At 42.0% G+C, this 27,783-nt stretch overlaps 1 protein-coding gene across 1 annotated transcript in view; it reads left to right on the top strand.

Moving 5' to 3' along the window:
• Window positions 1-27,783, top strand: part of GAS7 (growth arrest specific 7) — a 394,162-nt gene that overhangs the window by 307,548 nt on the left and 58,831 nt on the right. Inside the window, exons 3-4 of the mRNA XM_007948030.2 lie at window positions 3,987-4,067; window positions 18,209-18,294. Coding sequence (XP_007946221.1) covers window positions 3,987-4,067; window positions 18,209-18,294 — 167 coding nt within the window. The remainder of the gene's footprint in view (window positions 1-3,986; window positions 4,068-18,208; window positions 18,295-27,783) is intronic.

The raw sequence follows: 27,783 nt of genomic DNA, 5'->3' as shown, positions 1-27,783 counted from the left end.
CACCTTAATCCTCAAGGAGGACTTAGCACTTGACAGAGTTCCTTTGCGGTTGACTTTCCCAATGCTGCACATTGTCTAATGTCCTGACTGCTGCTTCCATTGGCATCGATTATAGAACCAAGTAACGTGTATTCTTTGACAACCTCAATCTTCTCTCCATTTATTGTGATGCTGCTCATTGGTCCAGTTGTGAGGATTTTTGTTTTCTTTATATTGAGACAGTATCGAGGCGGTATCACCACAGAAATAGATTGCCCAACCTTCCTTCTGGGGAGTGGCTGGTGGGTTTGAACCACCAGCATTCTGGTTAGCAGTCAAATGCTTTAGGCACTAAGTCACCAAAGCTCCCAAATCCTGCCTACTTTACTGTTTTTATTTATTACTATTTTATTTATCTTTATTTTTAAAGGGATATCTGTACTTTGATACCCAGATTATATAGCTTTCAAAGTTACTCTCCCTTTAAGAGTTTTATTCTACCTGCCGCAACCACTGTAATTCACAGATTAGGAAATTAAAATTTCTGGCTTGTAGCATCGATGGCTAGAGCAGCCACCTCCCTTGGGCCAGTTCATCCACAGTCAGTTCATTTGTGTGCGTTTGGCTTCCCTAGTTTCAGCAGAAGAGGTCCAAATTGAATTATAGTTGCCATTAGGAAAAAATGTGTTTCGGGTAAATTGAATTGAGAGGAAGGTAGCTCACTGGGGAGCAAGTCTCACTCCTTCCACTCTGACCTCACACTGCCTCCAAGGCAGGGTTCTGGCCTTGGATGGCAGTGGTTCTGTTAGTAGTTCTGAGTGGTCACCTGGTATAACCTAAGGCCATAGGGATGGGACCTCAGAGAATGCACAGAGACCTCAATCCAGGGTCCCTTGTGTCCTGAACTGCCACTTCACTCTTTCTTCAGCTGGGCCCAGGAGCTCCAGCCTGATGTGCTATAAATACATTGGTGTTTTCTATTGGAAAAGACTTGGAAATGGCTTCCTCCCTGTGGGTGGTATGGTCATCTGGGGTGATACATCCGCTGCTAGTGAGGTCACCCAGCCAGAGCCCAGCAGCTCTCTCCAGATGTCCACCCGCACTAGGATAGCTTCATGCCTGTTCCAGGCTCATAGCTATATTTTTAGATGAGTGAGACCTGGCCAAAACTTAAAGATGAGCTGGGCTGAAACCTTCAGGCTGTTACATTGTCCTTGATGGAGCCCAGTTGGGTGTTGGAGTTGAAGGATGGTGCTATGGAAACAAAGGATTGCGCTGTCTGGGGGAGAGGACTGTGAGTGACCCAGGCCAGTGAGTACAAGGAAGGGGACTTTGTGTCAGAACCCAGTGTGAATATTTGTATGTTCTATAAGAATGTCCGGATATATAGTAGAGCTGACAAGGGGCAAGGTTGTGGTGGCTTCTTGGCCACAGCCAGCTACGCTGAGGGAGTGAGTAGTTGGACCTGTAGGTTCAGGACCACAGTCACAGGGGACATCAAGCTCAGTTGGCATAACATACTATACAAAAACATTGTTCTAATTCCTGTTCTGGTAAGTAGCGACTAGGGTCTTAAAAGCTTGCAAGCAACCATCTAGATGCAGTGATGGGTCTCTCCTTGTCCAGAGCAAAGAAGAATGAAAAAAAACCAAAGACTTACAGAAACAATTAATCCAAGGGACTAGTAGACCATGTGATCCTCAGCCTGTGTGACCGTAGGACCAGAAGAACTAGATGGTACATGGCTACCGCTGTCAATCACTCAGAAAGGGATCAATGGCAGGAGATCCTGGATAGAGTCGGGGAACAACAAAACTCAAAATCATGAAAAAAAAAAAAAAAAAAGAAAAAAAAAACCTAACCAAATTTGCTGGTCTGATAGAGCCTGGTGAGACCCCCAGGACTATGGCCCCTAGTTACCCTTCAGGTCTGGAACTGAACTCAGTCCTGTGGCTTCTAGGTAGATACACTCCTTAGAGAGATCAGTCATGGGAGAGCAGAAGGGCAGTGTTTGCACAGGGAGATAGCTGGGAGGTGGAGGCAGGGTGGGACTGCATGGAAGGGAAGGACACAGGTTAAGAAGTTAAGAGGGAAGAAGTGGGAAGAGACCTGTTACATTGTGGGGAATGAATGGCAGTTAATGTCATGAAACAAAATGTGTATGAACTGCTGTGTGGAAAATGAATTTGCTCTGTAAACTTTCACCCAAATCAGGATAAAATAAAAAGAACCCAGCATGAAGAGCAGGACTCTGACTGCAAGCCAGCATGTACTTATGGTTTCACAATCTTCTTCAGCAGACCCTGAGCTACTTGATGCCATTATGGCCTTCTACGCTGTAATTGGAATTCCCAGTGGGGAGGTGACTGGGACTCACAGTGGCAGCTGCACTCCTTCTTTCTGTTCTTGGGCACATTCCATTAGTTTCCTGAGACTATGTTGCTTGTAGTTTCCATTCACTAAAGGGCTCAAAGATGGGAGAAGAGAAGAGTGTTAGGGGAATCAGTAGCTTCTCTGCTAAGTAATAAACCAGCCAAAACTAAACCCACTGCCATTGAGTTGATTCTGACTCACAGTGACCCTATAACCAAAAAAAAAACAAACTTAAGGCCATCGAGTCAATTCTGACTCATAGTGACCCCTCCTTGGGTTTCTGAGGCGATATCTGTATAGAAGTAGATTGCCCAGTCTTCCATCCAAGGAGTGGCTGGTGGATTTGAACCACCAGCCTTCTGGTTAGCAATCACATGCCTTAGGCGCTACGCCATCAGAGTATATAACTGCCCCACAGGGTTTCCAAGGCTATAAATCTTTATAGAAGCAGATTGCCTCATCTTTCTCCTATGGAGGGCCTCTTGCGTTCAAATAGCTGACCTTTTGGTTAGTAGCCAAATGCCTTAATAACTGCACCACCAGATCTGCTTCTGCTAAGTAAGTGTCTTAAACTCTGCCTTTGTATCCCTGAGTGCTTGGCAGTGTCTTGGTGGGGTAATGTTGTTCAGCGCCATTGACTCATGGTGATCCCATGTATGCAAAGTAGAACTGCAGTCCATGAGATTTTCAGGGCTGTGACCTTTCAGAAGCAGATCACTGGGCCTGTCTTCTGAGGTGCCTCTGGGTATGTTCAGACTGCCAACCTTTCAACTAATAGTTGAACACTTAAATGTTTGTACTACCCAATGACTCCTGGTGGGATTATGCTGTTGTTGTTGTTGTTATGTGCCTTGGAGTCAGACCCGACTCATAGCAACCCCTCCTTGGGTTTCCCAGGCAGTGGGATTATAGGTGATACTAATTTTCTTCTGAGAAGTGTTTTTCTAAATTATCAAATTGTGTATCATGAGAAAGTATTAACTTCTACGATTAAAAAATTTATTAGTTTATGCTCATGGCAATGAAATAGGTAAAGTAGTGTTTTGGGCATAATACTAAGCTGCAGTACTAGCTTTGTTTTAAACTGGACTGTGTAGCTGGGTGTTTGGGGAGGGAGAGGGGCTCTATGCAGCAGGGGTCATTTGTTCTAATTCAGCAAGATGTAGATTTGTAGGACCAGGAAGGACTTGGAAACCACTCTCGTTTTACAGAGCTTTGAGGTTTCAGGTGACAGGAGAGTTTGAGGGATGCCCAATAGGCAGTTGGAGTGTCAGGGCTAGCTAATATTTGTAGGTCTAAGAAATGAAGTGAAGGGTGATGAGTTGACAGCCTCTGCAGTTTAGGGGGAAGGGAAATGGCACTGAGGACAGAGCATGTCTCAGAGGATCTTAGCTGGAAATCCATCTCCTTCTGGCCCCAGCTGCATGGAGAAGGACCACCAGCAAGAGACACTCTGTCCTCCCATAGGGAGGGAGATGGATGGTGGAAGGAAAAAGGGTTTTTTTTTTTTTCTGGCTGGAGTTCAGCATGGAGATGACATGCCAAGTTCTGGCCATCTAATTCTACCCTGTAACACTCTGAAGTTGCACCTGATGAAATTCTCAAAGCTGCTTCATCTTTTTTTCTTTGACTAGAGACCACCTGGGAGCGTCCTGGCAGCTCTTCTGGGATTCCAGCAAGTCCTGGCCCTCAGAGGAGTTCTCTGCCTCCAACAGGTACTGTCTCCTCACCACTGTGGGGCACCTGGGAGGAGCCACACATCCACCTTCACTAGAAAGGCCAAGATGCTAGGTACCAGGTGTGAAGTTAGGAAATAAGACCACCTTCACACCTCACATCAACAGCAGAATTAGCAGTCCACAAGATCCCTCTGTTTGTTTCCTAGGGCTGCTGTAACAAAAGACAAGATTAGGAAGCGTGTACAAACAGAAGTTTATTTTCTCACTGTTCTGGAGCCTAGGAGTCTTGATGCAGGATGTTGGCAGGACCATGCTCTCTTGGAAGGCTCTAGGAGAACAACCTTTCTTGTCTCTCCCAACATCTGGTAGTTCTACGCATTTCTTGGCTAACAGCTGCAGTGTCATTGGTAGACTTCTCTCTGTGTCTCTGTAACTATGACTGTTCTCTTTTATAAGGATACCACTCATATTTAATTAGAACCCACCCTACTCAAGTGTGACCTCATGTTAATTTAATTGATAACATCCTCCAAGACCCTATTTACAAAGAAAGTCACCTTCACAGGTACAAGGAGTTAGAACCTCAACATATCTTCTTGGCAGACAATATTTAATCCATAACAACCACCCTCATTTCTGATACTAATTGCAATTTCATGGGTTCCCCAGACCACCCTGAGTTTTGCTAATTCTCTAGAAGGACTCACAGAACTCACTGAAGGCTGTTATGCTCATATATATGTAAGAAAACATTTGCCATTTTAACTTTTTTTTTTACATATTCTATTCAGTGACATTAATCATGTTCATCATGTTGTTCAACCATCAGTGTTACCCATGTCCAAATTTTTCCATAACACTTAACAGTAGATCAGTGTCCCTACATTACCACATCTTCCTTTCTGTCTCCCATCTGCCCATAAGTAAACTTTGGTCTATATCTGTTTACCTGTTCTATATATTTTGTGTAAGTGGAACCATAATAATATTTGTCCTTGTGTTACTGATTAATTTCACTCAGTATGAAGTTTTCAGCGTTCATCCATGTTGTAGCAAGTACCAAGACTTCATTTCTTTATATTGGACTGAGCAATATTTCATTGTATGTATGTATTGTATTTTGCTTATCCATTCATCTTGGCCATTTAGACGGTTTCCACCTTTTGGCTATTGTGAATAGTGTTGCAGTGAACATTGGTGTACAAGTATTTATGTTTCTTCTTTCAGTGCTTTTGAGTATACAATTAGGAAAAAATTCCTAGGCCTTAGTCAGCCACATCTGCTGACCACAGACATCACACATAATCACTCCTGAAGAAGAACATGGAAAAACAGGTCAGGGAGAATATCAGCAGGAACCACAGATTAACCTGGTCAAACCAGCCTATACTTCATGGAGACAAAGCAATAAAGGAAGCCGTGGGGATCAGTCTTACTTTAGTGTTGAACCTTTGTGAACTTATGGAAGGGGTATGAAGGGACACCTGTGAACAGTACTGATTGGTTCTTCTTAACACAGGTTTGGTGGGTACAGATAAGAACAGGTTACCAGCTGGGGAGAAAGATCTGGAATCATACCCAGGGACCCCCCACACGTGTACTCTCCCCCCAAAATTAGATTCTACTCTTTGAATCCAACTTACAATGAGTCAACCCTGGACTGGAGGCTTTTCCTTTTTCCTATATTGCTTCCTTTAATGTCACCAGAAATACAAGAACTGGGTTTATTTAGTTGTTTTACTAGAGGTATTTAATGCCTGGCCTTCTGGGTGAGGTCCACATAAATAAGAAGCAAATTTTAAACCAAAAACAATCTAAGGCACTATTGAGTAATTGCTGCAAATATTAAAAATCCTCTCTTGGCTTGTTTAATATGCAGTGTGGAAGTAATAATTTATATAGAGGAAAATAGTAACAGACAGAAGGAAAGAAAATGTGAGTGAAAAATGAGGTTATGAAAGTTTCATTTGTGGGTCACTAGGGAGAATGAATGACAATATAAAGCAGTGTTGCACAGTAGAACTTTCTGTTATAATGGAAATGTTCTGTCTATGCACTGTCCAATATGGTAGTCAACTAAACACATATGCCATTACCCATCTGTCAGTTTGTTGTGCTGTGGTGACTTGCATGTTGTTGTGATGTTGGAAGCTATGCTACCAGTATGTCATATACCAGCAGGGTCCCCCATGCTGGATAGATTTCAGTAGAGCTTCTAGACTAAAACAGACTAGGAAGAAGGATGTGGCTAGGTCTACTAAAAATATTGGCCCCTGAATACCTTATATATAGAAGGGAAACATTGTCTGATACAGTGCTGGAAGATAAGCTCTTCAGGTTAAAAGGAACTCAAAATATGACTGGTGCAGTGTGGTAAATTACCTGGTATGGCTTTTCTGGCCATAATCTTTGTAACTCTCACTTTGCTGTGAGCATCTGAGTAGCTGATTGTTAAAGATATCCACCTGGTGTATTTCTGTTAACCAGCATGATGCAATCTTCTGGGAAGTTCACTCTCTCTCTCCTTAGAATTTTGATGTTGGGATTGGTTAGTTTGGCCATTCTGCCAGGCTAAAAAGGAGCCCTCCTAGAGGTGAAAAAGAATCTCTCACTGCAGGCTGAGAGACACACTTTCTGAGAGAGACGTGAGAGACTCATGCTGCTGAGAGAGACATGAGAGACACATGCTGCTGAGAGATGTGAGAGACACACATTGCTGAGAGACACAAGTGACACATGCTGCTGAGAGAGAGATGTGAGAGATATGCACTGCTGTGAGAAAGACATGAGAGACATGCACTGCTGAGAGAGAGAGGGACATACTACTGAGAGAGACTACTGGCTGCTGAGTAAAATGACTGACTGTTAGAGACTGACTATATTCCTGAAACTGAATTGTAGCCTGTTGCTTTCCTAATAAACCCCATAATCTGTGAGTTCTGTGGTTAGTAAGAGGATTGGAGGGAGGCAGCATATCTAGCCTTGCAGGCATAGGCCTTGGGCTGCTGATTCTGTCCTCCTCATGTGGAGTAAGAGGAGGTCAGAAGATGCCACCTCCTTGCCCCTTTTGCAAGTGGGGAAGAGCTGCCTCCTCAAAGCAGAAAACCAAACCAAACCAAACTCATTGCTGTTGAGTTGAATCCAACTCATAGCGACCCCTCCTTGGATTTCTGAGGTGGTATCACGGAACATGATTGCCCAACCTTCCTTCTGAGGAATGGCTGGTGGGTTTGAGCTGCCAGCCTTCTGGTTAGCAGTCAAATGCCTTAGGCACTAGTCAACTTTAATGACGGGGATGGAGTAAAGCTTTCAGGACCTCCATTTGTTGATGGTGCACAACTCAAAATGAGAAGAAACAGCTACAAATATCCATTAATAATTGGAACATGGAATGTACACAGTATAAATCTAGAAAAATTGGAAGTTGTCAGAAATGAAATGGAATGCATAAAGATTGATATGCTAGGCATTAGTGAGCTGGAATGGACTGGTATTGGCCTTTTTTGAATCGGACAATCAGATGGTCTGTTATACCAGAAATGGCAAATTGAAGAGGAATGACATTGCATGCATCACAAAAAGAACATTTCAAGATCTATCCTGAAGTACAGTGACAGGGTATTGTCCATATGACTACAAGGAAGACCAGTTAATGTGACTATTATCCAAATTTACATACCAACAAAAGATGAACAAATTGAAGATTATTTAGTAATTTCTGCAGTATGAAGTTGATAAAACACACAGTCAAGATGTGTTGATAATTACTGGTGATTGGAATGTGCAAGTTGGAAACGAAGAAACATTGGTAGTTGGAAAATACGGCCTTGGTGATACATATGACTCTGGAGATCACATGATAGAATTTTGCAAGACTAATGATTTATTCATTGCAAATAACTTTTTCAGCAACACAAATGGTGGCTATACATGTGGCCCTCACCAGATGGAATGCACAAGAATCAAATTGCATGTGTGGAAAGAGACAATGGATAAGCCCAATATAATCAGTTAGAACAAGGCCAGGAGCCGACTGTGTAACAGACCATCAGTTGTCCAGATGCAAGTTTAAGTGGCAGCTGAGGAAAATTAAATCCACAAAAGCCATAACACAACCTCAAGTATATCCCATCTGAATTTACAGACCATCTCAAGAATAGACACACTGAACATCAGTGATTGACGTCCAAACAAGTTGTGGAATGACAGCAAAGATATCATACATGAAGAAAGCAAAAGGTCATTAAAAAGACAAGAAAGGAAGAAAAGATCAAAATGGACCTCCAAAGAGATTCTGAAACTTGATCTTGATTGGAGAGTAGCTAAAGCGAATAGATGAAATAATTAAATAAAAGAGCTGAACAGAAGATTTCAAAGGGCGACTTAGGAAGACAAAGTAAAGTATTATAATGAAATGTGCAAAGACCTGGAGTTAGAAAATCGAAGGGGAAAAACGTGTTCGGCATTTCTCGAGCTGAAAGTACTAAAGAAAAACATCCAGCCTCAAGTTGCAATATTCAAAGCTTCTATGGGCAAAATAGAAAAGTCAAATGAAGGTGGAAGGAATGCACAGAATCACTATACTAAAAAGAATTGATTGACTTTCAACCATTTCAGGAGGTAGCATATAATCAAAACTGGTGGTTTTGAAGGAAGAAGTCCAAGCTGCACTGAAGGAATTGGCAAAAAGGCAGTATCTGAGTATCTGAGAATTGACAGAATACCCATTGAGGTATTTCAACAAACAGATGCAATGCTGGAGGCATTCTCATTTATGTTAAAAAATTTCAGAAACAGCTCTCTGGCCAACTGACTGGAAGAGAACCATATGTATGCCCATTCCAAAGAAAGGTGATCCAGCAGAACACAGAAATTATCAAACAATATCATTAATATCACACACAAGTAAAATTTTTCTGAAGATAATTCAAAAATGGTGGCAGCAGTAGATTGACAGGGAACTTTCAGAAATTGAAGTCAGACTCAGAAGAGGGCATGGAATGAGGAATGTCATTGTGATGTCAGATGGATTGGATGAAAGCAAAGAGTACCAGAAAGATGTTTACCTGTGTTTTATTGACTATCCAAAGACATTTGACTGTGTGGATCATAACAGATTATGGATAACATTGCAAAGAATGGGAATTCTACAACATTTAATTGAGCTCATGAGGAACCTGTACATAGATCAAAAGATAGTTGTTAAACAGAATAAGGGAATAACTGCATGGTTTAAAATTAGGAAAGCTGTATATTAATGTTGTCTCCTTTCATCATACTTACTCAATTTGTATGCTGAGCAAATAAAAAAGCTGGACTATATGAAGAAGAACATGGCATCACGATTTGAGGAAGACTTTTCAACAACCTGTGATATGCAGATGACATGAAAGTGAAGACTTGAAGCACTTATTGATAAAGATTAAAGATTACAGCCTTCAGTATGGATTATACCTCAATATAAAGAAAGCAAGACTCTTCACAACTGGACCAACAGGATAAATGGAGAAAGGTTTGGCATTGTCAAGGATTTCATTTTACTTGGATCCGCAATCACCACCCATGGAAGCAGCAGTCAGATCAAATAGCACATTGCTCTGGGCACATCTGCTGCAAAAGACTTCTTTAAAGTATTAAAGAGCAAAGAAGTCATTTTGAAGACTAAGGTATGCCAGACTCAAGCTATGATATTTTCAATGGCCTCAGATGCATGTGAGAGCTGGACGATGAATAAGGAAGACTGAAGAAGAATTAATGCATTTGAATTGTGGTGTTGGTGAAGAATATTGAATGTACCCATGGACTTCTAGAAGAAGGAACAAATTTGTCTGGGAGGAAGTACAGCCATTAGAATGCTCCTTAGGATCAAGAATGTACAGGTTTTGCCTCTCATACTTCAATCATGTCAGATGGAACCAATCCCTGGAGAAGGATACCATGCTTTTAAATAGAAGTCAGCAAAAAAGAGGTAGACCATCACCGAGATGGGTTGACCCAGTGCCTGTGATGATGGCCTTAAAGCAAAGATTGATGGTGCAGGACCAGGCAGTATTTCATTCAACTCAACAGCACCTAACAACAACAACAATCACATGTGACTATTGAGTACTTGAAATGTGGCTAGTACAACTGAGGAAGTAAATTTTTAGTTTATTCAAATAACCTTTATACTTCAGAATAATTTTGGATTTACAGAAAAGTTGCAAAGATAAATATAGAGTTCCTTTATACATTTCATCCAAAATAAACAACAACAACAAAAAAAACCCATCAATTTGCTGTCAAATCAATTCTGCTTCATGGTTAATCCATGTGTGTCAGAGTAAATCTGTGCTTCACATAGTTTTCAGTGTGTGGTTTCAAAAGCAGAACCTTCGGCCTTTCTCCCCAGGGAACTCTGGGTGGCCTGGAACTTCCAGCCTTTTGGTTGGCAGCATATCATGTTAAGCATTTGCACCTCCTAGATACTGTACCCAGTTTCCCCTAATGTCAGTGTCTTATGTAAGCATAGCACATTTGTCAAAACTAAAGTAGTTAACATTGTGTACTTCTGTTAACTAACTTTAGACTTTATTCAGATCTTAACAGTTTTTCCACTGATGTCCTTTTTTTCTGTTCTAGGATTCAATCTTGGATGCTATTGCATTTAGATTTTATTCAAGTTCAATTAATTTATATTACATAAATATTTAGGGCTCTGGTAGCGTAGTGCCTAAGTCACTTGACTGCTAACCAGAAGGCTGGCAGTTCAAACCCACCAGCCACTCCTCGGAAGGAAGATGGGGCAATCTACTTCCATAGTGAGACTGCCTCGGAAACCCAAGGAGGGGTCGCTATGAGTCGGGTCCGACTTGACGGCAAACAACAACAACATAAATATTTAAGTGGCTAATGACTTACCATAAGGAGCTCTGGTGGCATAGTAGCTAAGGCATTTGGCTGCTAACCAGAAGGTTGATGGTTCAAACATAACAGCTGCTCTAGGGGAGGAAGATGAGGCCATCTACTTCCATAAAGATCTACACACTTGGAAAACTCAGTGGGAGTTGCTATGAGTTGGAACTGACTTCATGGGACTGGGTTTGGTTTCTTGGTTTCACGGCTTACCATATCAGCCAGTGTATAGAGAGTGAATCCTTTCTGACATTCTGAGCCTGGTATGTGCACTGAACTTGTATTTGTGTTTGTCAGATGGAGAAAAACAGTCTTTTATTGAAGTTGTCCTGGGTAGGTCAGGAAACCTGAGTTCAAGTTCAAGCTTTGCCCAGCCTTGAGGCTAGAGGCCACTGAGAGTTAAGAAAAGAACCACCAGCAGCCCCAGGAAAGACATAGAAAGGCCAGGGTGCCCAGATAAAAGGGGAGTGAGTGAGTTCTGTTGCAGAGGCTGCAAACCAAGGAGGACCTGCCTTTGAACTTGAGGAATCAGCAAGAATTTGCACAGGCAGACTATTACGATTCCCCTGTGCAGAGCACTCCACTACCACCACCACCACCACCACCACCACCACCACCACCAAAAGGAAGCCAGGACCTCACCCTCACCCTAACCCTCATCATCTTCTCCAGATCAGGAAGTCCTCTCCTATATAGCAACAAAGAGAGCACCTCTACCAAACAGGATTAGGAGGTTGTTAGGCCTGAGCAACTGTCACAACCCTAACCTTGACCTCACCCCTGACTTCAGGGAAGGCCATGACACCCCCTGTTAGAAGAGGACTTGCTTGTTCATTAGAAACTTTGTTCTTGTCAGCTGAGTTCCTACCTAAGAATAGGAGGAACCTGTGGAGAATAGCCACAGGTTTCCAATCATATGGAAAAAAAGACTTAACACACCATCTTTGGGAACACGGTTTATACCTTAGACAACTAGGAAGTCAGTAAACAGAAAGTGGCCAAACAGAAACTTCCAGAACAGAAATTTAATGAACAGCTATTAATGTAAAAATGTTCCCCAGAGGGGCAACATTTGAACAGAGGAAATGCAAGACACACAGGAGTGCATAGCTATGAGGGGCACAGGGAGGGTGTGTGTGTGTTACTGGGCAGGGAGGGGAGGAGACTGGGTTAGGGTTGGGGATGGTAATTGGGGAGTGAAACCAAATGTACACGAAATGTTGAATGTAAAACAAACTCTGCTCTGTAAATTTGCACCTACAGCACAATTTAAAAAAAAAAAAGAACAAACAAATCTGTCCTGGAAAAAGTACAGCCAGAGTGTTCCTTAGAATCTAGAATAAACAGGCTTCATCTCACATACTTTGGTTATGTTGTCAAAAGGGATCTGTCCCTGAAGAGGGATATTATGCTTGGTCAGGGAAAAAAAAAGAGAAGACCCTCAAGGAGGTGGATTGACGCAACGGCTGTGACAGTTGGCTCAAGCATAGCAAGAATTGTGAGAATGGCTCAGGATCGGGTAGTGTTTTGTTCTATTGTACATGGATCACTATGAGTTGGAGCTGACTCTATGGCACCTAACAACACAACAGCAACTGAAAAAACAAACAAACAAAAACTTTCCCTGAATAGACCATGGTAGGTGCTGAAGACACCTGAGGGGAAGACAGTAATAGAAGAGCAAGCTTCCAAGCCTTCCAGGGTGTGGTAGGAGGTGAGGGAGGCAGGAATCCTGTCGTGCTCTTAAAACTGCCGAGCATAAAGCTGTCTCCGGTGCTTGCCTTGCTTTGCTCAACTTCAAAACTGGCCTCCCTCTGGCCACGGCTGTGTTTTCTAAAGTGTGTTCTGCAGTCATCTGCTTTACTACCAAAATCGGGTTCTGTGTCCCTGTAAGTTTAGGAAAACTGCACACTGTTGCCTTGTTTGAGGTCCACAGCATACATACATTAGCATATTTTAAAGAGTCTTTTATTTACAGAAGCCCTACTGTAAATAAGCCAATTAAAATCTAAGTAACAAGAGCGCTTTCCTCAAACTCTTTGGACTATAAGACCCACGCCTGACAACTTAATAAACATTCTGCAGAATTAGTGTTCTTCACAAAGTGCTTCTTGGGTAGACATGATGTTCTACCAGGTTTAATACATGATGGATAGATGGACTGATGGAGGGAAGGAAGGATGAAGGGACGTCAAGAATGAGGGCCTAGGCCAAGCTTAACCTTGAGGAAGGAGGTTACTGTATTTATCCCAGAGAGAAGGAAGATAGGCCAGACTTCAAGGGGATCAAAGAATACCTGGTGCGGCCCTTGATTACTAACCAAAAAGTTGGAGGTTTCAGTTTATCCAGAGACATTTCGGGAGAAAGACATGGAACTCTGCTTCTGCAAGATCACAGCCACTGAAACCCTGTGGAGTATAGCTCTACTCTGACATACGTGGGGTTGCCATGAGTTAGAAAAGACTCCATTGAAACAGGGTTTTTGTTGTTGTTGTTTTAAAGGATGTTAAATGGCAATGTCACCTTTTTTGTCTGCTCCCACCCCCACCTCTTCCTTTCTACCCAGATACCTTGCCCCTTTTCCCATTATATGTTTCTCCAACCCTTTCTTTACTTAGTATCTGTTTATCTCTCTTTTAACTGCTCATAAAGTGGAATGAGATGTATAGATGTGTGTTTATATTTATATTTGAACTTAGAAATTTTCTTCCCTTTTCTTATCTTAAAAATAGCCAACTCTGGCCTTTTACATTTTTCTTACTATCCTCAAAGTGAATTATATTCTTATAGTTATGAGTGATCGGAGACCAATTTTATTTTATATCTTTATCCCAGGAGTCTTGAGTTCTTAGACATGCCCACTTTTGGCCTAATTTGGGTTGTTTGGTTTGTTTATTTGTTTGCTTGGCTTAAATCAAGTTTACTCTGTCCCAGTTCTAGAGGCCAGAAGTCTGAAATCAGCCACAATCAAGATGTCAGCAGAGCTGTGCACACCCCAGAGGCTCTAGAGCAGAACACTTCCTTGCCTCTTCCAGCTTCTGGTTGGCCATATTTGTTTTGCAGTGAATCCTTGGCAACTGGGTACCCAGAGGACTGGGATGCCAATTACAGAAGCTCACAGATGGACATTGCGAAGGTCTTAGGAGCCATGACTCCACTGAGAGCTTTCCTGAATATGCCTGGGAGTATTAGGATGAGATGCAGCAAGATGGAGTTGGGTGTCAGGAAGCTGCTGTGTAGGGAGAAATGGTTGAATGGAAAATGATTTTTTCTTTCTCAGTAATTGTTTTGACATGAGCAGTAATTAACTAACAGCTGACAGACCAGAACTGGAGTGAGAACAAGGGATTGGATTAGGGAGAAAATGCTCCTGCATTAGATATTTCCTGGCTGCTGTGAGTGTGGTGGCCGGCTGTGAGCCTGGGAAAAGCTGGGAAGGGAAGAGACAGAACAGAATAAGTCAGGGTCAGAAGGGCAGTCTCTTGCCTTCAAAAACTAGTTGATATTTGATTGACTCCAACTCATGGAGGCCTCGTGTGTCAGACTAGAACTGTGCTCAGTAGGCTTTTCAGTGGTTGGTTTTTCGGAAATAGATCACCAGGTATTTCTTCAGAGGTGCCTCTAGGTGCGCTTGAACCTTCATCTTTCTGGTTAGCAGCTGAGTGTGTCAACAGTTTGCATCACCCAAGGATTCCAAGGCTCTGGGAAAAGTTCTTGGTTTATAGGGACCCAGCATCATCAAAGATAGTGACTAATTCCAAGCGAAGGTCTACTCAGATAAGAACTTAAGTGTTTCATTTTCATAGTCAAACTGAATGGTGGTTCAGTTTTGTGTTGTGTTTGTTGGTTGGTTTGTTAGATTTTAGTATTAGGGTAAAGTTGACTTTGTAAAATAAACTAGGAAACTTGCCACATGTTTCTATGCGCTGGTATAGTTTGTGTCTAGGTATCTCTTTCTTGAAAGTATGAACAAATTTGCCTGTAAAACGATCTGGGTCCATTGCCATTGTGGGGAAGATAATTTTTGCACCCAGGATGGTATAAACAGTTAACATGCTTGGCTGCTAATCAAAAGATTGAAGGTTCCAGTCCGCTCAGAGGTATTTCAGAAGAAAGGCCTGGTGATAGTCTTCCAAAAAATCAGCCGTTGAAAGCTCTGTGGAGCATAGTTATACTCTAACACACATGAAGTCAATCAGGATTGACTTGACAACAGCTATTTTGGTTTTTTTTTTCCTGTGTGTGTATCCCTTGAAACCATTTTGATAATTTGAATATCATGGAAGTGTTTGTGTTCAGAACCATAGAGTTATAAATCATGTGCTCTTGCATTAAAAAAAAAAAAAACTCTGTTGTGCTTATGTTTTCTTTCTAATTCCTAATTCCAAGCATTTATGTCATCACACATTCTCTCAAATTAGACGGGATAATCTGCCTTTTTATTGTTGTGATTCCTACCTCTGCTTCTCCATACTTATACACACGCAGGTGCACATACATGTGTACATAAACACACCAGAACCAGGTCTGGGTTACCAATGTTATTCTGTTTCCTAACTCATTAATTTCTACCACCAGATTTATATTCCTCTCTCCTGTTTTCCTTAGGTTTATTTTATTGACCTTTTAAAATAGTTTTTTCTAAATTCTTATATCAAATTTTAGTCTCTTTAATTTTATTTTTTCAGGTTTGATAATGAAATCATTAAGGCTATGGATTTTCCTCCAAGAATAATTCAGGCCTTATCCCATTTGTTTTGATATGTTCTTCCTAATTATTTTCTAAATATTGTTTGATTACAGTTTTAAATTCCTCTTTGACCTGAGATCATTTAAGAGGGCATTTTCTTGAACTTCCAAGTATTTGGCAGTTGGGGGCTTGGGGACCTTCTTTACTTGTTCTTTCATTATCCATACCTACTCTTATTGCTTTCTGGTCGAAGAAAGTGGCCTGTGTTATTTATGCCTTTTGCAGTTTATTTGTAGCTTAAATATGGCCAACCTCTTTTCTTCTTTTTTTAATGTTCATGACTTCTTGGCAAAAGATATTATCTTTGTTTGTAGGGTATAATATGTAATACATCTTGCTCAATCAACCTTTTAAATTAGATTATCTAGATCCTCTAAATCCTTACTTTTGTCTGTCCAATCAGTCATAGACTATATAATCAGTGTACTAAGATTTTCTACCATTGCCTTTAGATTTTCCAGCATTTGTGTTTTATCCATTTCTGTACTATGCAACTTGATAAATAAAATTTCTCAAATATCATGCCTTCATTGTGGGTTGTATTTATCTTGGGAGCTCTGGTAGCATAGTGCCTAAGGTACTTGACTGCTAACCAGAAGTCTGGCGGTTCAAACTCACCAGCCACTCCTCGGAAGGAAGATGGGGCAATCTACTTCCATAGTGATACTGCCTAGGAAACCCAAGGAGGGGTCGCTATGAGTCGGATCCGACTCGATGGTACATAACAGCAACAACAATGTCTTTCCTGGCATAGTTTATAATGATATGAGTAGATTCTCCAAGGTCCCTTCTGTGTTCTCCCTGCCGTTGGAACCCTGGCTTACCTTCTTAAGATGGAGGGCTTACTGGTGTGGCAATTATCAGCATGTGGCTAGCTGCTGCGGGGCATGGGGTGTGGACCAAGCCTGTGGTTGTCCTCATACTTTCCCAAGTTATTAGCTAGTTTCAATCCCCAGTTTTTTGTTGTCATGGTATGTGCGTGCAGCCATTCTCACCCCCCCTTTTCCGAGTTGTCCCTCCCGCATTATCATAAACTCACTAACCCTTAAGGTTCTGATCTAGTCTTTTGAGCTGCTATTGTCAGTGTGATCCCATATAGATAGATCTTAAAAGAGCATAATTCTCAAGGCAGACATTTTTTATTAGTTAAGCTAAACTATTGTTTTGTTTTAAGGTGGTATTTCTGGTTTGAGGTTTAAAGATTAATTCGGAACACTAATTTCAAGGGTTCATCCAACCTCTATGTTCCAGAAAGACTGGATTCTACGAGAATTTGCAATTATATTCTTCCTCTTCCCCCTTTTGATCAGCATTCTTCTGTAGAACCGATCATGAGGATGGTGTGAGAGGAGGCAGTGTTTTGTTCTGTCTTGCATAGTGTCACCATGAGACAGCAGCTAAGTAACAACAACACTATGGTTACTGTATCTGCAAGAGAGCAGCACTATTCTGGAACTCAGATTGCATGTTCCCAGCATAAATTTGTGATGTCAGATGTCAGGTAGCCACACAAATGGTACCAGTAAAGGCTCTTTTCTCTTAACATGGAGAGACAGTTTATCACCACATACAGGAGCATGAGTGAGTGTCCTTTGTTATTATTAATGACTCATGGTGACCCCATGTGCAATAGAATAAAATGTTGTCTGGTCCATTATGTGGCTACAGTATATTTTGAGTGTCTTCCAACCAGAGGGCTTATCTTCTGGGACTATATTGGACAGCATTCTGTTGTGATCCATAGACTTTGTATTGGCTAGGTTTTGGAAGTACATCACCAGGCCTTTCTTCTAGTCTGCTTTGGTCTAGAAGCTCTGCTGAGACTTTTCTATGAGGGGTGACCCTGCTGGTATTTGAAGTACCAATGTACCTTCCAGCATCACAGCAATACAAGCCATCACAGTCTGACAGATTGACGGGTGAGTGGTAGTGTGCCCCATGGGAGACATAAAGTCATAGGGGTAGAATTTAGAGCCTTGGATTTTTTTTTTTTAAACAAACTAACTCAAAAAATGATCTGCACATAATCATCTGGCTGTTAATTGGCAGAGCAACATTTCATGTCAGCCATTTGAATTCTCTTTCCATTATACCCACATCACAGCTGTGAGGGTGTAGATGTTCCACAAAGGGAGCTGGGGAGGACTGTAGGAAGATGGTAGAGGGGCCACCTGACTACACAGAGAAATTGGACCCTTGCCAAGTACCAATGACTACAACCAAAGATGCATTTGGGGACATAGCACCTGTGCTATATTGACTTCACCTCTGATTAAGTACATTCCTTTTGTTCTCAAGTTTAGGAAGAAAACCAGTTTGCCAGGAATGTAATAATTGGTGCTAGAGTTTAGAAAGATACAGTCAACCCATTTCCAGCTCTGCAAATACTAAGATCTGATAGATGGTCCTAGCCATGCAAGACCTCTCAGAACCAGGTAGTGACATGGGACAAGGGACTGTAATTGCAGTGATGGTCAGAAGTACTTGTCTTATCTCAGTGGTAAACATCTGAGCAGTGTCTCTATCCCTACAGTGAATGGATACCATGCGTCAGGGACCCCAGCGCACCCTTCAGAGACTGCCCATATGAGTGTCCGAAAATCCACTGGTGATTCCCAGGTAAGGAGTCTGTTCAGGGATGCAGGATGGCCATTTATGTAGGCCCAGGGAGGCCTCATTAAAGCCAAGGCACTCAAGAGTCCAGATGAAGGCAGCCTAGTTCTGCCCCAGCCTCAGTGGGTGAATATGGTTTGTTGGTTATCTAGAAATTGAGGGTGGCTTGGGATGGGTGGGAGATGGTGATGGGATTGTAATTGTTGTGAAGGCAGGAGGTTCTATACTGCTATCTGGATTCCTGAAAGACTGTAGATTTCCCACCACTGACTGATGAAGAGTATGGAGGGGCCAGGCCATTTCCCTTTTCTCTACGCCATCTCTCCTGGCTCAGACTTTACCCAGAGTAGAATTTGGTAAAATGTTTTATCACATTTGATAGTCTAACTTAGAGACAGAAACACAGGATGGAAAGATATGTGAATATGTTTTAAGAGTCCCAAACTGCTTTTGCATCTATCATTTCAGTTGCCACTTGTGCAACTACATGAGGTAGGTGTTAGCACCACTCCCAGGTTGTTGTTGTTGTTGTTGTTATGTGCCGTCAAGTCAGCCCTGACTCATAGCGACCCCTCCTTGGGTTTCCGAGGCAGTATCACTACGGAAGTAGGATTGCCCAACCTTCCTTCCGAGGAGTGGCTGGTGGGTTTGAACCGCCAGCCTTCTGGTTAGCAGTCAAGTGCCTTAGCCACTATGCTACCAGAGCTCCCAGGTTAGGGACGAGATAACTGAAGGCCAGACTGGTTAACTGACTTGGAAAGTTCACATGAATACTTAATGGTCAGATTGGACCTTGATGCCAAGTCCAGTGGTTTTTCTGGTTGCATTAAGTTGTGTCTAAGAAACTGAGTAGTGGAGTTCTTTAATATAACCATGAATTAACAAGAACATACTCTTGAGTGAGCTTCCAAACTCCACAAACCCATTCCAGAAATCAAAGTGCTAGGCCTCAGGGATGATGTTGATGATGATGGTGATGATGATGATATTGATGATGCTGATGTTAGCAATAGCCACTTATATTGTGAGTACTGTGTGCCTTCATTGAAAGAACAACCTTTCGAGCTGTCAATGCAATGGGCTAAACTGTGACACCCAGCTTTAATTGCAGGCAAGATTATCATTTTCAGGAAGCCATAATTGAGTCATTCTCTTAGGATGCTGAACATTGCACTCAAGTTCAGTTCTGAACTTGAATTTGGACATCATTGTAAACCAGGGCTTCTGACTCTTCAGGGGACTTACAAATCTTGGCCCAGTGGTAAAAGCACAGGTTCTGATTCAGGAGGTCAGGGGCACTGAGGTTCAGTGCTTCTAACAAGCTCCCAGGGCTTGCTGATGCAGCTAGCCTGGGGACCAGGCAGTGAGTAGTGAGGATCTAGGCACAGCTGATAGATTCTCAGCCTGTGTGTGTGTGCTTTTCCCCCCATGCTCATGGCATCCACCCAGAATCTAGCCTGGCCCTGTTTGTTTCCTGCCAAGCACCCAGTGGCCTTCTCAACACAGCTTCTGCCAATCCGCTTGAAGTGAAAGTTGTTTGCCACCTGACTCTGGAGTGTTTTCTGAAGACATTGGCCTAAGTTCTGTTGTGGTTTAACAAAAATAAAAAGCTGGCTAACAAACAAAAAGTTAGCATTACTCTGGTATCATTGGAAAGAATATTAGAAACCCCTCTCAAAATCATTCTCCATACCTGAATAGAAATTAGTGCTTTTCTCTTTTCCAGAAATTCTATGAAGTTGCTACCATTAAAAAACAAAACAACAACAACAACAAAAACCCTGTGTATTGGTATAACTTTCTCAGGAATTGATTGGACAGTACATGCCATAAGCCTCTGACCCAGGAATTTCTCTTCTAGCATCTGTCCTTGGAATGTATTTAGGGGATTCTGATTGATGTGGAAAGCTGTTCACCAAAGCATCATTTCCAGCCCTGCACATTGGCCACAACCTAATTGTCCAATGACAGGGGTGGATAAAATGGATTATGGTACTGAACACCCATCCCTCCAAGGATATTATGTGGCCAGTAAAAAGTGTTCTTCTGGAGAAAATGTAATGATTTGGGAAAATGGTCAGAACATAATATTGAGTGGGCAAAACAAAGCACATGCTGAATAGCTTGTAAAACCTATTTGGGGAGGAGAAATATATATGTAAAGAAAACTGATGGGGATATAAACAACCCAAAACATTTAGGGAAGGTCTGTCTGCATCCAAAGAAGCCCTTGTGGTACATTGGTTAAGTGCACAGCTGCTAATTGAAAGATTGGCAGTTCTAACTCACCCAGTGGCTCCACCATAGAAAGACCTGTGATCTGCTCCTGTAAAGAATACAGCCTGTAAAGCCCTAAGGGGAAGTTCTGCTCTGTTACGTGGGGTTGCTATGAATTGGATTGACTCCGTGGTACCTAACACAACATCTGCATCCAGAACTGTGATTCTAAATTGGGTGATTTTGCTACCCCCCAGGACATTTGGCAAAATATGAAGACACGTTAGACACAACTGGGGGAGAAGGAGGAGGAGGTTGTACTATGGTATTTAATGGGAAGAGGTTGGGGATACTGCCAAACATCTTACACAGCAAAGAATTACCTTGCTCCAAATGGCAATAGTGCTGAGGTTGAGAATCCTTGGTTGAAGGTGATGAGTAATTTTTGTTTTCTTCACGCTTTTCAATATTTCTTAAATGTCCTAAAATGAGCACATTTTACTTTGGTAGAAGACAGATACAATTGAGCATTATTTTAAAAAAGAAAAAAAAAAAAGTTAGAAGGTGGTAGTGATGTTGAGCTGCAGGGAAGGCCAGGTCTGGAAAGGCGTTTGGGCATGGCAGGGAGCATCTGCCTAAGGACAGGGAATTGAATGCTCTTCTTTTTGGAGAGTAACCTTTGGGTTTTTTTCCATTACAGTAACAGAAATAAATGAGGCAGTCTGTGGAGGGGCACACATGCATTTGCTTACCAGATCCCAGAACTGTAAGGTAGAATGTTAAAAGGGTAACCTTTAGATAAAACAGCTACTACTTTATATCCTAGTTTGTGGACCTCTGGATATGCTTCTCCAAGAAGGCTGAGCATCTAAATGAGGTACAGAGATTTGGTATTTATAAATCCCACTGCCATCAAGCCAATTCTGACTCGTAGTGACCCTATAGGACCAAGTAGAACTGTCCCATAGGGTTTCCAAGGCTATAAATCTTTATGGAAGCAAACTGCCTTATCTTTGTTCTGTGGAACAGCTGGTGGGTTAGAACCACTGACCTTGTGGTTAGCAACTGAATGTTTTAACAACTATGCTACCAGAGCTGCTTTTGGTATTTATAGAAAGTAGTGATAATGGTCCCCAAAGTATATATACACCTCTCTTCAGCATGTATGGTGTTTACTCCCACCATCCTAGGTGTCAATTATAATTAATAATAATTATGAATTAATAATAAATGAAGAATGAATGAATGAATGAGGGAGCACATGAACACATACCCATGTGAGATTTGGTGCAAGGGTGGTGGCTGGTCAAGTGGCTTGTCCAAATCACAGTGGCAGAACCCAGACTGAAAAATCTAACTCTTATATCACCCTGTTGTGTTCTCTTTCTGCTACCTGTCTCTCCTTGAGCAAACTAATCAGGAAAATTAGGATATTTTGGAAGGCATTCATGTTTACTTCCTTGCCTAATCCTCATGGAAACCAAGAGTGTGTCCCACTGCTCTGTTGTGGGGAGGACTGAGAGATGGACAAACTCAAACCTCCAACTTTTTGGTAGTAGCTGAGGGTGTTAACCACCAGGGACAACCTCCTAATCAATAGGATTAGGAGTCTGCACAGTCTAAGGTTCCTGAGGGTGTCTACCCTCTCCTCACCCTATCCTGAGGGACCTGGATGGGAGTAGATGGTGGTGATGTGGTGCCACGCAGTGGTGGTTTTCATGCCTGCATCTCTGGAGCAGGCAGCCTGGTTACTGGATACATTGGATCCTATCAATTGGGAGGTTAATGCTCTCAGTTGCTAACTGAAAAGGTTCAGGTCCACCCAGAGGCAACTTGGAAGAAAAATCAGCCATTGTAATCCCTGAGGAGTTCAGCTTTACTCTGGCACACATGGAGTGCCGTGAGTTGCTGTCAATTTATTGACAGTTGATAAAAGAGCAAAGGATAGATGGAGCTCAAAGGCTGAGCCTCTTGCTAGGCTTTGCATCAGTAAGTCCTAACCTGTCTCCCACCCTCCTGTCTGGACTATGGGGCTGTGAGCCCTTTCTGATCGCTGAAGAAGTGCTGGGGAGAATAAGGGAGGCTGCTCACAAGTGCCCAGGCCCCTCTGTGATCCTTGATTGGCAAGAGGCTGCCTTGTTCTTGCTTCCTCTGAACTTTCTCAGGAAGACCATCTTTGAATGCATGCAGGAGGAGCAAGAGGGATGGGACTAAGAATTTGGGAATCTTTGTTGTTGTTGTTAGGTGCCATCGAGTCATCTCCAACTGATAGTGATCCTGTGCACAGCAGAATAAAACACTGCCTGGTCCTGTGCCAGCCTCATGATCCTTGCTATACTTGAACCCATTGCTGCAGCCACTGTATCTATCTATCTATCTCGTTTAGGGCCTTCTCCTTCTTCATTGACCCTCCACTTCACCAAGCATGATATACTTCTCCAGGGAATGGTTCCCAAAACTTTGGGAATCTACAGGCCATTAAACCAAACCAAACTCATTGCCATGGAGTCAGTTCTGACTCATAACAACCCCCATTGGGTTTCCAAGGCTGTAAATCTTTATGAAAGTATATTGCCCCATCTTCCTTCTGTGGAGCAGTTGGTGGGTTTGAACCACTCACCTGATTAGCAACCAAATGCCTTATCCACTAAGCCACCAGAGCTCCTTTCAGTAGCCATTGGAGAATGGAATTTTAGGCAGAGAAAGGAGGTGAGATGCTGAGAACTCATTTACTTGTTTACCCACCATCCACCCCCATTCAATCAACATATCTCTTAAGCATCTACTTCATTGCCAGGCATTGAGGCATAGACAGACATAGTCCCTGCCTTGAAAGAGGTTTGTATCTTGTATGGAAGAAAAATAAATGCTCATTTCATATCAGCAGTGATAAGAGATAGAGGAAGTGTATACTAGGAGGATTAGGGTGATGGTGGTGTGGTGGTGGTGGAAATGTCAGGAAAGGACTCCTTGAGATACTTCTTAAGCTAAGACTAGAAGGATAAGCAAGATTTTTGCCTGACAAATAGGTTAGGGAACAGCATTCCAGATAGAGGGAACAGCATATACATGAATACCTAGAGGCAGTGAGGAGACTGGTGTTTTTAAAAACCCAGAGGGCCATTGTGGCTGTGGCTTGTTAAATTGCTAGGTATAGGGAGGGTGGAAAGGAGGCTGGAGAAGTCTGCACAGGCCTGTAATAGTGCTTTTTGTCCTAATAGTGGTGGGAAGCCATTGAGGGGTTTCAAACTGGATGCCAGCTGCCAAGGGTGTAGGATCCAGAAGATTATTTGCAGGACAAGTTCATGGGTTGAGAACATAGGAGGAGCAGGAATTGCTGAATTACCTGCAAATGAACCTGTACAGAAATGACCCTCTACAGTTGACTGTGCACTTCCCATGTGTTACCACCTTGGTTGATCCTCGTAGCCAATACCAGGCAAGGTCAGAAACCAGGCCAGAGAGGCATAAGAATAGTAGAGGAGACAAGCTTTCTTGAAATGTAGGCAAATAATTAAGACAAACAATCAACAACAACAACAAACTTTCATTATGGCCATTTGCAAACCTTTATAATGGTAGAGAGAATCCATGAAGCTATAATTTAGCTTTAACAATTATCAGCTTTCAGGCAATCTTGTTTCATTTACACTCCCATCTTCTACCCCTGACTCCCCCACTAGATTATGTTAAAACAAATTCCTAACATACTGTTTTAATTCTACTTCGGAAAGTATCACTAAGGGGAAAGACAAAACCTCAGTATCATTATCATACCGAGGAAAAATTTGATTCAGTAATCTCATCTAATAAGTAATATCATCTAATAAGTAATATACGTTCAGATTCTGCACTTGTCCCCAACATGTTTCTTACAGCTATTTTTCTCCCCAGTCTAGAATTTGTTCGAGGATCACATATGGCTATATTGCGTGCTATGCTTCTTTAGTCTCTCCCTTTGTTTTAAAACAGCTTTATTGAGATGTATCTCACCATATAATTAAACCACTTAAAATATACAATTTAATGGTTTTCAGTGTATTCACACTTATGCACCCATCATCACAGTAAATTTTAGAATATTTTCATCATCCCTAAAAGGACTTCCATCTTAAGCCTTAGGCAACTACTAATCTACCTTTTATGTCCATAGATTTGCCTATTCTGGACATTTGATCTAAATGGTTTCGTGTATATAGTCTTTTTTAACTGGCTTCTTTCATTTGCTGTAAATTGCCATTGAGTCATCTGTGGTAACTCCTTGTACAACAGAAGGAGACGTTGCCTAGTCTTGTGCCTTCTTCACAGTTATTGGTATGCTTGAGTAGTTTATTTTTGTGGTCACTGTGTATTTTGAGTGTCTTCCAACGTAAGGGCCTCAATTCCAGCACCGTATCAGCCACTAGTCTGTTGTTTTCATTGGCTGATCTTTGGAAGTAGGTTGTCAGGCCTTTCGTCCTACTCTGTCTTATTAGTCTGGAAGCGGCATTGAAACCTGTTCACCATGGGTGACCTAGCTTGTATTTGAAATTCTGGTGGCATAGCTTCCAGCATCACAGCAACACACAAGCCACCACAGTATGACAAACTGACAGACAGGTCGTGGTCTTTTACTTAGCATGATGTTCTTAAGGTTAATCTATGCTGTAGCATGTATCAGTACTTCATTTTTTAAAATTGATAAATAATATTCCATTGTATGGATCCTACCACATTTTGTATATCTATTCATCAGTTGATGAACATTGGGGTTGTTTCTACTTTTTAGCTATTATAAATAATACTGCTGTGAACATTTGTATATTTTTATGTGTGTGGACATTTGTATACTCTTTTGTGTGTGTTGGCATTTCTCTTGGGGATACCTAGGAGTATAATTGCTGGGTTGAGAATTCATGCCTTTGAATTGTAGTATTGAAGAAGAATATTGAAAATACCACAGACTGCCAAAAGAATGAACAAATCTATCCTAGAAGTACAGCTGGAATGCTTCTTAGAAGTGACAATGGCCAGACTTCATCTCACCTACTTTGGTCATTTGGTCAGAAGGGACTAGTCCCTGGAGAAGGATATCATGGTTGGTGAAGTAGAGGGTCAGAGAAAAAGGAGAAGGCCTTCAATGAGATGGATTGACACAGTAGCCAGAATGGTATGGTCAAGCATAGCAAGGATTGTGAGGATGGCACAGGACCAGGCAGTGTTTTGTTCTGTTGTACGTAGGGTTGCTGTGAGTCGGAGCTGACTCTATGGCACCTAACAACAACAACAATGTGATAACCCTATGCTTAGCAATTTGAGAAACTACCAGATTGTTTTCCAAAATACTGTACCATTTTACATTACAGCATTACATAAGGGTTCAAATTTTTCTATATCTTCACTAACACTTGTTATTATCTGCATTTTTTAATATCATCATTTGACTGGGTATAAGTGGTATTCATTATACTTCTTTATCCTTCTTACTTGCATTTTTCCGATTGTCCCAGAATAAATGCTTGTGGGTGATAGAGGTCTTTTTTTTTTTTTTTTTTTTAATTGTGGTCTGGGTAAAAGTTTATAGAGCAAATTAATTTTCCATGCAGCAGTTTATACACATTTTGCTTCATAACATTGACTGAAATTCCCCAGAGTGTAACAGCTCTGTTCCTGCTTCCTCCCTGTAGTTACCTCTTCCCTGTGTCCTTCCTTCCTATGCATTCCTGTCCCCTGAGCTATCTCCCTGTGCAAATACTGCCCTTCTGTTCGCCCATGATTGATCGTTCTAAGGAGTATATCTATCTGATGTAAATATTCACCCTATATGCCTGTCTGTTGTTTGGCTAGAAGCCACAAGAGTGAGTTCAATTCCAGACCTGAAGGGTAACTAGGGGACATAGTCTTGGGGGACTCACCAGGTTCTATCAGACTAGTAAACCTGGTCTTTTCTATGATTTTGAGTGATATAAGTTTTTTGTTTGTTTGTTTGCTCCCATACAAGGGACACCTAGGAAACAAGATATTATCCCAGGAGTCAAAGTAGAGAGATGGAGGGAAATAGAGGAAAGAGTTATGTAGGTTTGGGTTCTAATTTCCAATCCTCTGTTTACTAGCCAGGTGACCCAGAACGAATTAGTTACCTTCTGCAAGCCTCAATTTCATCATCTGTAAAAAGGAGATGATGCCATTTAACTTCCTGGGATTACAAAGTTTGGATGAGATTTAAGTATGTCAAATGCCCAGCCTCCTGCCTACCCCCAAAAAATAAGCACTAAGTAAACTGTCCACCACCCATCTGTTCGTTGTACTGTGGTGGCTTGCATGTTGCTATGATCCTGGAAGCTATGCTACCAGTATTTCAAATACCAGCAGGGCCACCCATGGTAAATAGATTTCAGCAGAGCTTCCAGGCTAAGATAGAATAGGAAAAAAGGCCTGGCAATCTACTCTCAAAAATAACAGCCACAGAATTTGTCTGATATATTGCTGGAAGATAATTCCCTAGTTTGGAAGGCACTCAAAATACACAGTGATGCCAACAATGGACTTGAGCCTAGCAGTAATCATGAAGGTGATGCAGGACCAGGCAGCGCTTTGTACTGTTGGGAGTGTGGTCGCCATGAGTTAGAACCAACTCAACAGCAACTAACAACAACAAGTGAACAGTAACTCTTGCAATATTTTGTCTCTCTTCCATTATCCTCCTCATTGCCATCACCATCATCAACATATAGACATGAAGACTGTTGCCAAAGCTGCTGGTGTTCTTCAGCCAATGGTTGCCCACCCTGCTGGGCTGAAATAGGGGAACAGATAATGGTGGTCTATTATGCCTGTGGCAGGGCAACATCTGGAAGCTACAGAATCCATCCTGAAGACTTCCTTTCCCTCTTCCTGGGCATGTATTAGCCTGGCAAGTGCCTCTGCATGAAAGAGCCTCTGGATCGAGCTTTGTGTCTATATCTTCTCCTTGCTGACTGGCACTGGGGCTCCCGCCATGCAGGCCCTGTCTGCCTTCTTCCCCAGGTAGCCCAGTTTTGACAAGTGCTCTGGGGCAGAAGTGCTGTCTTGGGCAGATACAGGGTGGACAAACTAGATGAGATGATTCATGAAAAATGTCTGGAAGCTGTGGTTGGCCACAAGCTTCGTGTTGCCTCACTCCCTATTAGAGGAGTTGGCATGACTAGAGGAAGACTCTATAAAACAATAGAATGTAGGAGGTGGGGCAAGATGGCGGACTAGGCAGAAGGATTGCACAGACCCTCTTCAACAAAGAAAAGGGAAACCAATTAACACAGA

Source organism: Orycteropus afer, unplaced genomic scaffold (genome assembly GCF_000298275.1).
Source record: "Orycteropus afer afer isolate SDZICR_OR568_19922 unplaced genomic scaffold, OryAfe1.0 scaffold00199, whole genome shotgun sequence".
NCBI lineage: Eukaryota > Metazoa > Chordata > Mammalia > Tubulidentata > Orycteropodidae > Orycteropus > Orycteropus afer.
This window is presented reverse-complemented; position numbering and strand designations above follow the sequence as displayed.